Raw genomic sequence first — 13,598 nt, 5'->3', positions numbered from 1 at the left:
AATTGGATGCACTTAACAAATGATTTTATCCAGCCTCCCCCCATGGCAGATATTTTTGGCACTGTGTCAACACTGTTTGTGCAGTGCTGGGACTTCAGGCTTTTCTGTCTGCCTTGGAAGATTAAAGATCGTTGATTTAACTCCAAACCATGGGTCGTTAAACGTGATTTAACTGTTAGCACAGTCCTGAGCATCACGTCTGGGTTGCTAAGTGAAGGCTCTGCTTACAGCTTCAGTGCGGAAATTTTTTGCCAAGGGTCTCCCGTGTTCCCAGACCTGTGGTTTGTGAGGAGCTTCGCTAGTGCCTCTGGCTGCCAGCACTTAAGGCAGATATAACCACCCATCACCAGACGCTCCTACTAGGGGCTGGATCAAGGTATTTCCACGTCTTCAACTGCCACTCTGACCTCATTTGTGAACTTCCACGTTCAGATAGCCATGGCTTCGTCTTTTTTTTTTTTTTCCCCAGTACGCGGGCCTCCCACTGTTGTGGCCTCTCCCGTTGCGGAGCACAGGCTCCGGACGCGCAGGCTCAGCGGCCATGGCTCACGGGCCCAGCCGCTCCGCGGCACGTGGGATCTTCCCGGACCGGGGCACGAACCCGTGTCCCCTGCATCGGCAGGCGGAGTCAACCACTGCGCCACCAGGGAAGCCCCATGGCTTCGTCTTGTAAGAGATTCCACTAGCGGAGAGGGGAGCGGCATTCTGCTAGTCAAATATTCAACCTCTTAAAATTTGTCTGCTTCCCTCCCCACCCTCATATTTCTGTGTTTCCTTCCCGGTTAAAACTAGTCACCAAATGTCTCAGGCTGTGTTTGAAAGAACTGTGATTTTTTTCCATCCAGCTCACACTGCCGGCCCGTATCATAGCATCGGGTTTACCTGAGTTAATTTAGCCTGTCAGTTAAGGAGAAGCCCTGGAAACAGAGGTAGCAGCAGACGGCAGAAAAGATGGTCTGAGTAGAAGCAATTACTCGCTTTAATAATTCAGTGTGTTTTGCAGTAATAGGCTCCAAAGTAAACAGCATACACACAAATGCCGTATTTTATTATTTATACACTCCAGAAATTGAAGTTTAATTAAGTCACACGCTTGAGACATTTTAAGCAATTAAGGAGATGCTTCGTCTTGGACAGCGCAGAGGTGGTGAGGCCGCTTCTGCCTTGAGCCTTCTGTGTTATAATGAGCATCATTTCTCATTGGATCACAGGGCTGGCTTAAGCCAGGACAATGGGGGCGGTGTTTTCCAAACCTCAGTTGTTCCCACATCAGTATCATGATTCTTTTAACATGACTGCACTACCATAGGCTAACTTTAAAAGGAAAATGTTTAAATCTATCCTTGTTATAAATGTGTGCCTTTATGTATTTAATAAACAGGTTTATTGCAGTATAATTCAAATACCCTTAAAAGGTGTACACTGAGGAGGTTTTTAGTTTACTCACAGAGTTGTGCAACCGTCCCTGCTATCCAATTTCAGAACAGTTCCATCACCCCAAAAAGAAACCCTATACCCATAAAAACAGTCACTCCCGGGCTTCCCTGGGGGCAGTGGTTGAGAGTCCGCCTACCGATGCAGGGGAAGCGGGTTCGCGCCCCAGTCCGGGAAGATCCCACATGCCGTGGAGCGGCTGGGCCCGTGAGCCGTGGGCGCTGAGCCTGCGCGTCCGGAGCCTGTGCTCCGCAACGGGAGAAGCCACAGTAGTGAGAGGCCCGCGTACCGCCAAAAAAAAAAAAAAAAAACAAAAAAAAAAAACAGTCACTCCCCATTTGCCCCTTCTGTGAGTCCCTGGTAACCACTAACCTGCCTTATGTCTCTATGGATTTTTCTATCCTGGACTTTTCATACATATGGAATCATAAAACATGTGGTCTTTTATATTTTCATGAGGTTCACAGTTCACGGTTTTAAAGGTTCATACATGTTGTCACATGCATCAGTACTTCATTCCTTTTTATTGCCAAATAATATTCCATTGTATGGATATACCGCATTTTGTTTATCCATTCATCAGTTGATGGACATTTGGGTTGGAACTTTTGGCTATTGTGAGTGATGCTCCTATGAACATTTATAAATGTACACGTTTTTGTGAGGACATACGCTTTCATTTCTCTTGGGTAGATACTGAGAGATAGAATTGCTGGGTCATATGGTAGTTCTATATTTAAAATTTTGAGGAACTGTAGAACTGCTTTCTGAAGTGGCTGCACCATTTTGCAATCCCACCAGCAATGTTTGAGAGTGCTAATTTCTCCACATTCTAAGTATATTTGTTTTTAAAGGAAACTTTATAACATCCACATGAATTGTCAGCAAAAACATAAACAGAAGGTAATTGTCAAATCAAGCACTAAGAAAACCAAGCAATGTTGTTCATTTCTAACTTGATACTCCTGCTGAAGGTTCTGTATCTAAAGTCTAGTGTCTTTTCAGTCGAAAGGGAGGATTAGGCAACATTAGAAAGGTGTTTAGGGGACTTCCCTGGTGGTCCAGTGGTTAAGACTCCTTGCTCCCAACGCAGGGGGCCTGGGTTTGATCCCTGGTCAGGGAACTAGATACCGCATGAATGCTGCAACTAGGAAGTCTGCATGCTACAACTAAGAAGTCCACATGCCGCAGCTAAGAGTCTGCGCACCACAACTAAAGATCCCGCGTGCTGCAACTAAGAGCCAGCACAGCCAAAATTAGATAAATATTTAAAAAGAGAAAAAGAAAGGTGTTCAAGACATATTAGCACCAACTCAGACTTTCTTATTGCCATTGTTGAAAAAGAACTGAAAACGGAATAACTCCTCACTATGAGACTCAATGTTATTTGATGCAGTGTCTAAATGATAACTGCAACCTAAGCATCACCCCTTCAGCACACAAGGAATTTGGAGGCACTGATGCCATATGCAAGTGTGTTTCATCTTGTTTCAGCAGTCAGCTACACAGTTACCTCATACGAGGGGCTCAGAGGTGGCTGGGGTAATGTTTGTTACTTTTTTTTTGTTTTCCTTTTCATGGTCTTGTGTTTTCCAAGAACTCTTGGGTAAATTTGAGAAACTGTCAAAATTACTACATTCTTGCTAGGATAATAGCTATTAACCCAGTAAATCCATTCCAGAGAATGTAGTGCAAGGAAATAATGCAAAGAAAGAAAATAATCTATTGGCTCACGCATGCTTAGTGCAAGATTTTTTAATATATATGACTGAGAACAATTGGAAACAACAACACAAAGGAAATGATGATATGCCATGGTGTTTTAGTTGGATGGAATAAAATGATGGTCATGAAGACTTAAAAAGTAACAAGGAAAATAAAAGAATCAGATGAAAAGAGTAGGATATAAAATTATATGTACAGCATTACTGCAGCTGTAAAAATATGTATTCAGTGGAATAAAGACCAGAATGCAACATGCAAAAAACCCCATTTTTCATGGGGCAAGAAGTTTTTTCATGTATCAACTTTACTATTTCAACACGTTTTACATTTTTTAAATTGAAAATGTGCATTGTGTGTTTTATTCCAGTCTTTTTTCTAAAGATATTTTTTATGGATTGATACACTGTCTTATATTGACTGTAAATAATATTGTGTACTTGCCATAAATTACAATGAAAGAATATATAATCACCAGCTGAGGTTTATTTTTGGAATGAAATAAACAAAGACCATGGTAGAAAATAAAAGACACTGTGCTCCTTCAACGAGGTGTCAGGGCAGGCCATTCTACTGTCCAAAAGAGAAGGAGGAGGCTTTGCAAAGAGCTAGGGAAGAACATTCCAGGTGGAACAGTTTGTGTGAAGGTCCAGGATATGAGCCCAGCACTAGGTGCTTCAGGAAGTAAGAAGGAAAAGGTGCAGGCTGTTCAGCTCACAGAACTGAAGGATCAGGAACCATCTTCTAAAGAGCAGATGAAGTCCCGAAGAATGTTGAGGAGCTGGGGTGAGGAGAAACACTGGGCAAGAAGCTCAACTCCTCAGTGAATGAAGAGGAGTAAACCGGCAGCTGAGAGATGACAGCGATAAGCAAGGTGGAATAGTTGCATCCACGGACTTCGCCGTGGAGACATGGTCCATGTCTGGGCGCAGCAGTGAGAAGCAAGGAGAAAACCAGCCCCGCCTCCTGCCCTGAGGCTCCTAGGACAGGGCAGGAAAAACAGCTGCCACTCGAGGGCTCTGCTGGGGAGGTGGCGTCCTCACAAGGCAGCATGTTTTCATTACGGCTAGAGGTGAAGAGGAGACGGCGAGAAAAGGCAGAGGATAGAATGGGCATTCCTGAGGGCTCGGGGAAGAGTTTGGGAGAGAGAGGAGAGGGGAGAGGTCAGCTCAGATGATGCGTTCCTGGCTGGAGATGAACTGCAGGCGGTTGTAGTCCAAGTGTGTTCATATGCAAACTCTGGGGCCTCACCCCAGACCCACGGAATCAGAATCTCTGTGAGCTGAGGTTTCAATACTAACAAACACCTCCCGTGATGATGATATGCAGCCAGGTCGGGAATCTGCCGTGCGAGATGGTATCTGGTGTCTCTTCCACCCACGAAACTGGTAGAGTGATGGAGATTTGATCAAGGTCCTAGCAGTGAGCTACAGAGAGGGAGTGGATTCATGGAGCATTTCAAGGATGACTCCCAGTGAGAATATGAGAGAGGCGAGTGAGTCCAAGGTGATGGGAAACCTATTTTTAAGACCTACCTTAAGACACTTTTGATTGCTAAGTTGTAAGTTTGTTTCAAACTGACTTAAGTAGAGGAGAATTTATTGGCTTGATCAGTGAACTTCCAGGGTTAGGGTCGGTGCACCTGGATTCGGGCGCTCAAGTAATGCCACCTGAGACCTGACCCACCATCTTGTAGCTCTGCTTTCTACTCTGCTGACCGCCTTCCAGGCTCTACCAGTGTGGTGGCCAAGGTGCCTGCCATCAGCTCCAGCCTCAGCAACAGGTCTTTAAAAATCCTGGACAGCAAATGTCCACTGCAGTCTTCTTTTATAAAGTGTAACTAAGAATATAGTTGACCACCAGTCAGAGCAGGGGAAGTACAGTTCCCCATCTCCCATTTGCCACCAACACCTGGTGACACAAGGGGTTAAGAAGTCCTAGGTTCATAGACTGGACTTCCCTTGGTCCTTGCAGAGCCGTCAGGTGACATTTGAGAGGGGCTGAGTGTGCTGTTGGTAAGATCTGGTGAAAGGCACACCATTTCAGCACCCTTAAACTTGATTATTCCGTGTGACCACACAACACAGACGCTTATTACCTGAAGCCCAGGATTTTTAATGTAACGTGAGAGGTAACACAGTAGGGGCAGCAAAGGTCTCGTTAAACCCCAGCCGCTGATACTTGAACTGCCACCAGGAGAGGCTTTTATTTGTCTTTTTTAGTACCTGTCACCAGACACCAAAAAAGATTGCAGGCCCCAGCCCCTGCTCTGTGTACCGTGCAGTCCCATATCACTGAAGCCTACAAAGAAAAGAAGTGGCCTGCTGTGCTGCAGGGAGGTGCAAGCTTTTTTTTTTTTTTTTTTTTTTTGCAGTACGCGGCCCTTTCACTGCTGTGGCCTCTCCCGTTGCGGAGCACAGGCTCCGGACGCGCAGGCCCAGCGGCCATGGCTCACGGGCCCAGCCGCTCTGCGGCATGTGGGATCCTCCCGGACCGGGGTACGAACCCGCGTCCCCCGCATCGGCAGGCGGACTCTCAACCACTGCGACACCAGGGAAGCCCAGTGCAAGCTTTTTTAATCAAAAAGAAAAAAAAAAGTATATGTCAAATAGTTTGGGCGTATGAATAAGACAAACAATAACATCATGCATTTCTGTGAACCCTGCACTCATCTTAAGAAATAAAAACTTAAGTCCCTGGAAATAGCCATTCCCTTGCCTTTGATGTTATAGGTCTGTGAAAAACACGCAGTGCTGTTTTGCTGGTTTTCAAGCTTCATCGAAATGGTCTCATTCTATCACTATCCTGCTACAAATTGCTCTTTCTCCTCTTTATCCTTATGTTGACACGTGACTTTCTGAGTTGTTCGTTTTCACTGCTGTGTAGTATTCCACTTAAACTTGTCAAATATATTCATGATTCTCCTGTACGTAGACAGAAAAGTTTTTTCCAATTTTTCCCTATTATACACAGGGCTGCTGTGAGCATTCTTGTGTGGGTCCTGTGCAAATGTGCAAGAGTTTCTTCAGGTCACATATGTAGGGGTAGAACCAGAAGAGTGAGGGCATATATATATATATATATATATATGTATATATCTTCACTCCTGATACGTGTTGCCAAAAGGCTTTCCAAAGTGTTTGGGTCAACTTACACTGCCACTAGTAGCATCTGAGCTGTCCCCCACCTCCATATCCACTCTGAGACGTGTATGGTCCAACTTTTATTTTTTATGTTTTGCCAGTGCATAAATAACGTGGAATCTCTTTATTGTTTGAATTAGTATTTCCCTGATTACTGAGGTTATAACTTTTAATTTATGTAGAAGCCTAAGGTGTAAAGCTAAACTAGGCGGAGTTGTTCTATTTGGGGGTGGGGTAACGGTTCATATTTAAGATATCTAAACTATTGTATTTATTATTTTAGTACCTTTGGATACCTGTGTTTTTAAATATTGAACATAATTTTAAGCAAGTGAGTTTGCATTAAATCTCTTTTGTAGCATATTTTGGCTGGTATTTTGACTGTCGTTTTTAAAAATTGACTGTGATTTTAGCATTATCTGTGACACATCCTTCCCATCCCTTTACATAAATTGGTTGGGAGTCGGCTATAGTAGCAGGTATGAAAACCCATCCATGAAGCTGAGCGAGGGAAGACGTCTGAATCCTGAAGGCAAGGGTTCTTGAGTTCACCAGGCATGCTCCTGATCTAGTGTCTTTGCTCTGACTGTCCCCTCTGCCTGGATTCCTCCTCACCCAGAAAAGCACGTGACTCCCTCCTGCCCTCCCCACCAACAGGTTGTCATGAGATCTCACTTTCTCAGTGAGGGCTTCCCTAACTTTGCACTATATAATATATTCCAGCCCATCAGCCACTCCTGTATCCCTCCTGGCTCCATTATCTATTTCCTCCTAGCACTTACCACTGGATAACTTTCTGTATAAGTTACTTAGTTATTGTTTGCTTTGACCATTCTTTCTTTGTCTTTTTCCTACCACTTGTAGAATGTAACTTCTGCAAGGGCAGGCATCTTGGTTTAGTTTGTTCCCTGCTGTCTTCCTGGCACCTAGAACGGTGTCTGGCACATAGTAGGCACTCAGTATAGCTTTGTGGGCTGCAGTTAGCAAGGCAGAGAGAGCAGAGAAGAGCATTTCTGAGAGACAGTGAATGTGCCAAGGCCCGAAGGCAACCCAGCATGGTCTCATGACTAGGGGTGAGCTGGAGAGCTGCAATACAAGTGTGACTGTGATTATGCATGGCTGCCCATGCAGGCGGAGGGTGCTAGAGGCAGTTAGAAGAGATATAAGTAGGAGCCACAGTCAGCAGTTTGGACTTGACCTTGAAGGCGGTCGGGAGCCCTACATGATTTTTATCAAGGGAATAACACGATCCTATGTGCATATTTAGAAGAACATCACTCTGGCACCCACGAGAAGAAATCACAGGATGGGGGTTAAGGATCAGATTGGAGACAGGTGGACCATCTAGGGGGCTGTCACAGCGATCAGGTGAGGGAAGATGGTGATCTCATCAGGTAGCAGCAGGGGCATGAAGAGCCGTGGACAATTTCAGGAGACACGTAGGACATCTCTACTTGTCTTTTCCTCCTATCCCCGAAATAACCAGAATCTCAGTAACTCCCCGAATCTGAGCTTAACTAAGCCAGGAGGCTCTGCTTCTATTCAGCGTGCTCTTAAGTAATCAAACTGGAAAGCTATCAAAAGTGCTCCACCCACATCTTCAGCTTTCCTCTTGGTGAAAGAAATCTGGAGCAAGGCTGCCTTTATTCGACCGAGCAGTGAATAATGGAGCAGCGCGCTGATTGAACTCGAAGGTTTTGGAAGGAAGGTAGCATTCCACGTCCAAGTTCCCCTGGTCTCGAGATCTTTTGTGCAAGTAAATTAGTTTCATTTGTCTCAGGGCACCTTTTCCAGGCCAGCTTCTTCCAGCTTGCCTGCAAATGTTTCTCCATGGTGTGTTTGAGGCTTGGCTGTGTCTCCTTGTCTGGAACAAATGTTTTATTATGAGGAAATAGCTGGATGATGATTCTGGACTTCTTGGACCCTATTCCCCTCTCAGCTGTTGACTGGATATTTGATACCTTGGTAATTTTCAGCTTAACCTGCCCCCTCCCCTGCCTGCGTCTCATTAATATGCATTTCGCACTGGAAGCTGAATTTCATACCTACCAGCTCCGCAATCTTGAGCGAGACAGTTAGGATTAACACCTGTTTCGTTAAGACTCTCCCAAGATGGAATGGAGGCCCACGTGTTGTTTTCTTTGCTCACTTCCCGGGTGTGCATGATTTTCCTTTGGTCCGGTGGTCATGCATTCCACTGCAAGCTGAAACCATCCAGATCATGGGAGTATCAAGTTGCTCCTTTCACATGGGAAAGCCACCGCCCACCTTCCTCTTGTTCAAGTTGCGTTCAAATCTAATTTCCATGGCCCATGTGAGTGGGAGCTCCACAGCCCTGTGTCAGCTGTCAGAGTTTAGCAATACCATTTCCAAACATGGGCCAGTAGGCAGCCAGCAGGCACTAGACAGCTGAATGCTGGCGGAAAAAGCCTCAGACACCTATAGCAGTCCAAACAGTGACTCATCCTGCTATTGGCAGGAGAAATATGGGAATAAACGGTATTTTTCTCTAAGCGGGGAGAATTGTCAAAATGCTTATCATTTTATAAAATGTAACAGATTGTGCCTGTTCATGTTTTGAAATGTTCCAACCCTTCACTAGCTGTTTTTATTTCTTTTATGAGTTTAATAACAGCTTTCCCCTGTTTTTCTTCTTTCTAGGAGGCCTGGAGAACTCAGGAGTTTCCAAGCTGTGCTGCCCCGCGAGCTCTGGATCCACCTGGCCGTGGTGGCCTGTGGCAATCGGCTGGAGGAGACACTGGTCATGCTCAAATCGGCCGTGCTCTTCAGCCACAGGAAGATGCAATTTCACATCTTCACCGAAGAATCTCTGAAGCCTGAGTTTGACAAGCAGGTGAGTGTGCAGGAATTGTGGCACGATGTTTACTGAGTGCAGACAGACTGCATTGCGGGAAACGCATATCCTGTTTCCGAATTATTTTGCTACATACTCGGCTGTGCGCCCATGAACCCTTGACTCCGAGCCTTACTGTTCTCATCTATAATATAGGGATAATTACACCCCCGGTAGAGAGACTTGGTGAGGATTAAATGAGATGATGCCCTTAAAGCACTTGACCTAGGGCTCCATCCCTCCTGGTGTTATTCACATTGTTCTTAGTGGGCGTCACGTAGCTAATTTTTATCTATGTGTGTATGTTTTTTGAATGACAAATAATATACGCTCATCAAAATAAATTCCAACAGTATAGATGTTATAAATTAAAAAGGTAGAGAAGTCCTTGCTACTGTTCCTTCCCACACAAGAAACTGCCAGAGTCAACACTTGTGAGTGATTCTCCCATATTTTTTTTCATATGCAGGTGTGTGTGTGTTTACACATCTGTGTGATTGTGTATGTGTGTATACGTGTATATTTGTATAAGTATAAACACATACATGTATAACACATGCACATGCATGTATTCTTTTATTATATATATAAATATATAATATACTTATTCATTATATTTATTTATCAAAACATATTTCTTTTACAAAATCCAGATTGCTCTCTATGTATTATTCTGGAACTTGCTTTTCCTCACTTAAAGCCATATCATCAACATCGTTCCAGGTGAGGACTCTTGATAGAGTCTCACCTCATCCCTTTTTGCTGACTACACAGTCTTTTATGATGTAGCTGAGTCATCATTTATTTGACTCTTCCTGTACTGAGGAATAAGTAACAGTTTCCTCCCAGTCCAGGAGGGCTTTGGAAATGACTCTTCTCCCCGGGCTTGGTACGTGTGTGACTGCAGACTGAGCTTTGTTTTCCTGGAGAGGCTTCTCCTGCAGTGAGTTCTTGTGTGCTGGCAGAGAGAGAGGCTCTTTTGTTTTGTATCTACCGACTTGTGTCACCAGCCTGCATCCTGCCACTGGGGTAGCCATGCTGATAAGGAAGGCCAAAGCAGCACGTTGGGTAGAGAAAGACGAATAGCAGAAAGCTAGAAAACCTGTTATGTTTTCTCAGGAAAAAAAATCACCTCGACATCCTCACCAAGAGAAGTCAGGGAAGAACGGTCTGGTCTTGGGGCTTTGAAATTGATTGGAAAATGGCTTGAGAAAGGTCTGAGTCAGTGAAAGGGGCAAAGAAAAACATTGAAACACACATAGGTAGCTTCTCTGAAGCTGTGGTATAAGGGGAATTATAATTAATAATAATAACAATGATAGTAGTAATAATAATTTTAAAAATAAAATAGCCTTTATCAAGGGCTTCTGACTTATGATTTACTCTTACTTAATCCTCACAAGAATCCTTGGAAGGTGGTGATAAGCATGTCCCTATTTTACTGACTGAGATCACTGAGGCTCAGAGAGTCTTAGTGATTAGCTCATCAGGTGTCAGTTCAAGGTTACTGACTCAGACCTCCACGAACTTAACCACTATACCACACTACCTCCCCAAAGTCTTGAATTCAAAATTTAGCTCCACTCTTGCCGTGTGATCTCGGGCAAGTCTTGTGGGCTTTTTGGGCTTCCGTTTCCCCCTCTGTAGCTTGGGACCAGCAGAAGTGATACAAGAGTTGCTTCTCTGTAATCTTGATAGGCTTGCTCAGGCTGCAGTGACAGCTTCCAGAAAGCTCAGAGACTTTCCGCATGCCTGCTGCATGTCATAGGCAGGCACAGCAGGGTCCCTGTCCACACGGCCCCCTCAGCCTGGGACCACAGTTGACAGAGACCATTCATGCACGTAGCTGCACCTGCTGGCACATTTGGCCTCTGCAGTTCTTGAGATGCCACTAAAGGAAAGATTGGGACTATCGGATCCTCCCTCAACTCCACAGTGACATTTCTGCTCCTCTTTAACTGTCCAGAAGCAGTTGGTCACAAGGCCCACCCAACTCCAAGGGGGTTGAGAGGTATCCTACATGAAGGAATGGAGGAAAAGTGGCTATGGGTCAACACTAGTCAGTTCATGTACAATATCCATTGAACAAGTATTTATTGAGTACCTACTGCATGATAGAAGTTGGGGCATGAGGATAGAGCAGAACAGAATACAGGCTTGGACTTAAAAAGACAAGAGAAGGAAGATGTGTATGTGTAACTATAGATGTGTAACAGATTGTGTTTTCCAAAGGGCCTCCAGTGGTCCCGCCTCCTGTTATTCACACCTTTGTATAGTTCCCTCCTGCACTGTCCCAGGCCTGGCCTGTGTGGCCAGTAGTATAGGGAAGAAGTGATGCTGTGTCACTTTTGAGATTAGGTTCAGTAAGGCACTGCACCTTCCACTGCACTCTTTCTCTGTTGGAGGTCAGCTTTTATGTCAGAGCAGCCCTTGCAGAGGCCTGTGTGTTAAGGAATGAAGGCCTCTTGCGGACACTCGTGTGCTTGAGCTTGGAGACAGGACCTCTAGCCCCATCCAGCCTTCACATGACTCACCCTCATGAGAGGTCCTGAGCTGGGACAACCCAACTCACAGATTCCTGACCCTAATAAATGATGTGAGTTAATGAATGTTGGTGGTTTTAAGCTACTAGCTTTGGGGGTAATTTGTTATAAGGCAAGGGCTAATACAGATACGTCTACATACATGATATGTTTGTGTATATAAAATAGAGTATGCCAAATGTCCTGAAGCTAGATCACTGAAAGGATACAGCTTGTGCCTGGCTCTCTCTTGGGATGCCTGGCCCTGGAACCTGGCCACCATGCAGTGAGAAAGTCCAAACTCGCCCACATAGAGAGGAGCTGAGGTCCCAGTCGGTAACTGACCTCCACCACCAGACATGTGAGAACGAGCCTTCAGATGATTCAAGCCCCCAGCCTCCAAGCCTTCTAGCTGAGGCCCCAGACATTGTGGAGCAGAGTCAAGCCATCCCTTCTGTGCCTTGTCTGAATTCCTGATCCTTGGAATCTCTGAGCATAATAAATGGTCGTTTTATACTACTAAGTTTTGGGGTAATTTGTTATGAGCCATAGTACCTGGGACATTATAAATTAGGAGGTGAAGTATGGGGAAATATTGCAGATACTTGTGAAGTTGAGCCACGTTTTACATTGCCCTGCTGACTTTACCCCTCTGATGGCTTATTTCCTCAGTTCTTTGTTAGACCAGTGAAGCTCCACTGGCAAAGGAGATTATAATAGGGTGTTCACATCACGGCAGGGCATATGGAGTCACCCCTTTCTTTTCCATGCTGGGATTATGGTGCAAGTTCAGATGTTAAATATTGGCTCTTCCATAAGTCACAGAACTTTTCTCAGTCTCAATTTCTTCATCTGTATCAAGCAAAAATCTATACCAGATATACAGAAGGGACAAACGATTCTTGCTCTGCTTATTGCAGAGTGTAATTGTAAGGCTGAATCAGATAACCTATTTATTCTCTTATTCCACAAAGATTCCTTGGAACATCTCCCTGGGTCGGGCACTGTGTTAGCCCTGAAGCTGTAGATCAGCAGCAGTTGACTTCCACTCAGCCACATGAGATGCTGGTGTGGAGGGGCAGGTGATACCATCCTTCTGAAAGCTGTCAGTGTCAACACTGAGGCATTGTGGGAATATCCAGAGTGTCTTGTGATAACTTCCGGAGCTGCTCAGGGCCACATACCTCAGGGTCAAAACAAAGCAAAACAAAATGCTAACTGCCATCATTATCCCTCTGGAAACGGCACTGAGGACGAGTTCTGTTATATTTAAGTAGAAATTTTTTTAAAGCTGCTTAAGTACACTGTCTGGTAGTATTTACTGTCTACGTTGTTGATATTTAATATTTGAAAGTTTCATTTATTTTTGTCATCTCCCAGTATAAAAGCTGAAAATGCCAGCTGATTGATTTCTTAGCCTCTCCAGGCAGTTCAGGATCAAATATATGATTTAAGTTTGGTTAATTTGTGCTCCTGCCCCAGACTCAGAATCAGGAAATAGTGCGACACAGAAGCGGGGATGGCCACCAATCCATTCTGGTGATAGGTGGGGCCCCGTGGGGCATTGACATCGTGTGTGTGTGTGTAGCTCTGACATAGGAAGAGGTGTCAACAGGAATTTCTAGTGGCTGGAGTCAGTATACTATTCAAATATAGACATAGGAACAAATACAAATGGACTGAATATTCCACTTAAAAGACATGGATTGGCAAAAGTAGATAAACCCTTCTAGAAGATAGGATGCTAAAGATCAAAGAGTCACGGAAATCAGTAGACTATGGGACCTTCCCGTTCTCCTTTCAGAGATGACTTTGGGCTGTTGTGCAGTGGCACAGTTGTCCTGGGTATTTGTGCCCAGTGTCTGTTCTGATTGGTTGGTACTGTTGCACTGAATGTTCATGCCCAGTGTCAGTTCTGATGTG

General features: G+C 44.7%; 1 protein-coding gene across 1 annotated transcript in view; it reads left to right on the top strand.

Moving 5' to 3' along the window:
* The first annotated feature begins 8,684 nt into the window (after positions 1-8,684).
* PPP4R2 (protein phosphatase 4 regulatory subunit 2) overlaps positions 8,685-13,598 on the top strand; it is a 135,635-nt gene continuing 130,721 nt past the window's right edge. Inside the window, 2 exon segments of the mRNA XM_067043614.1 lie at positions 8,685-8,798; positions 8,961-9,153. Of these exon segments, the coding sequence (XP_066899715.1) occupies positions 8,713-8,798; positions 8,961-9,153 (279 nt within the window). The 5' untranslated portion in view covers positions 8,685-8,712.

The sequence above is a fragment of the Kogia breviceps genome, chromosome 10 (assembly GCF_026419965.1).
Source record: "Kogia breviceps isolate mKogBre1 chromosome 10, mKogBre1 haplotype 1, whole genome shotgun sequence".
NCBI lineage: Eukaryota > Metazoa > Chordata > Mammalia > Artiodactyla > Physeteridae > Kogia > Kogia breviceps.
The sequence above is the reverse complement of the archived record's forward strand: the minus strand, read 5'-3'. Positions and strand labels throughout refer to the sequence as shown.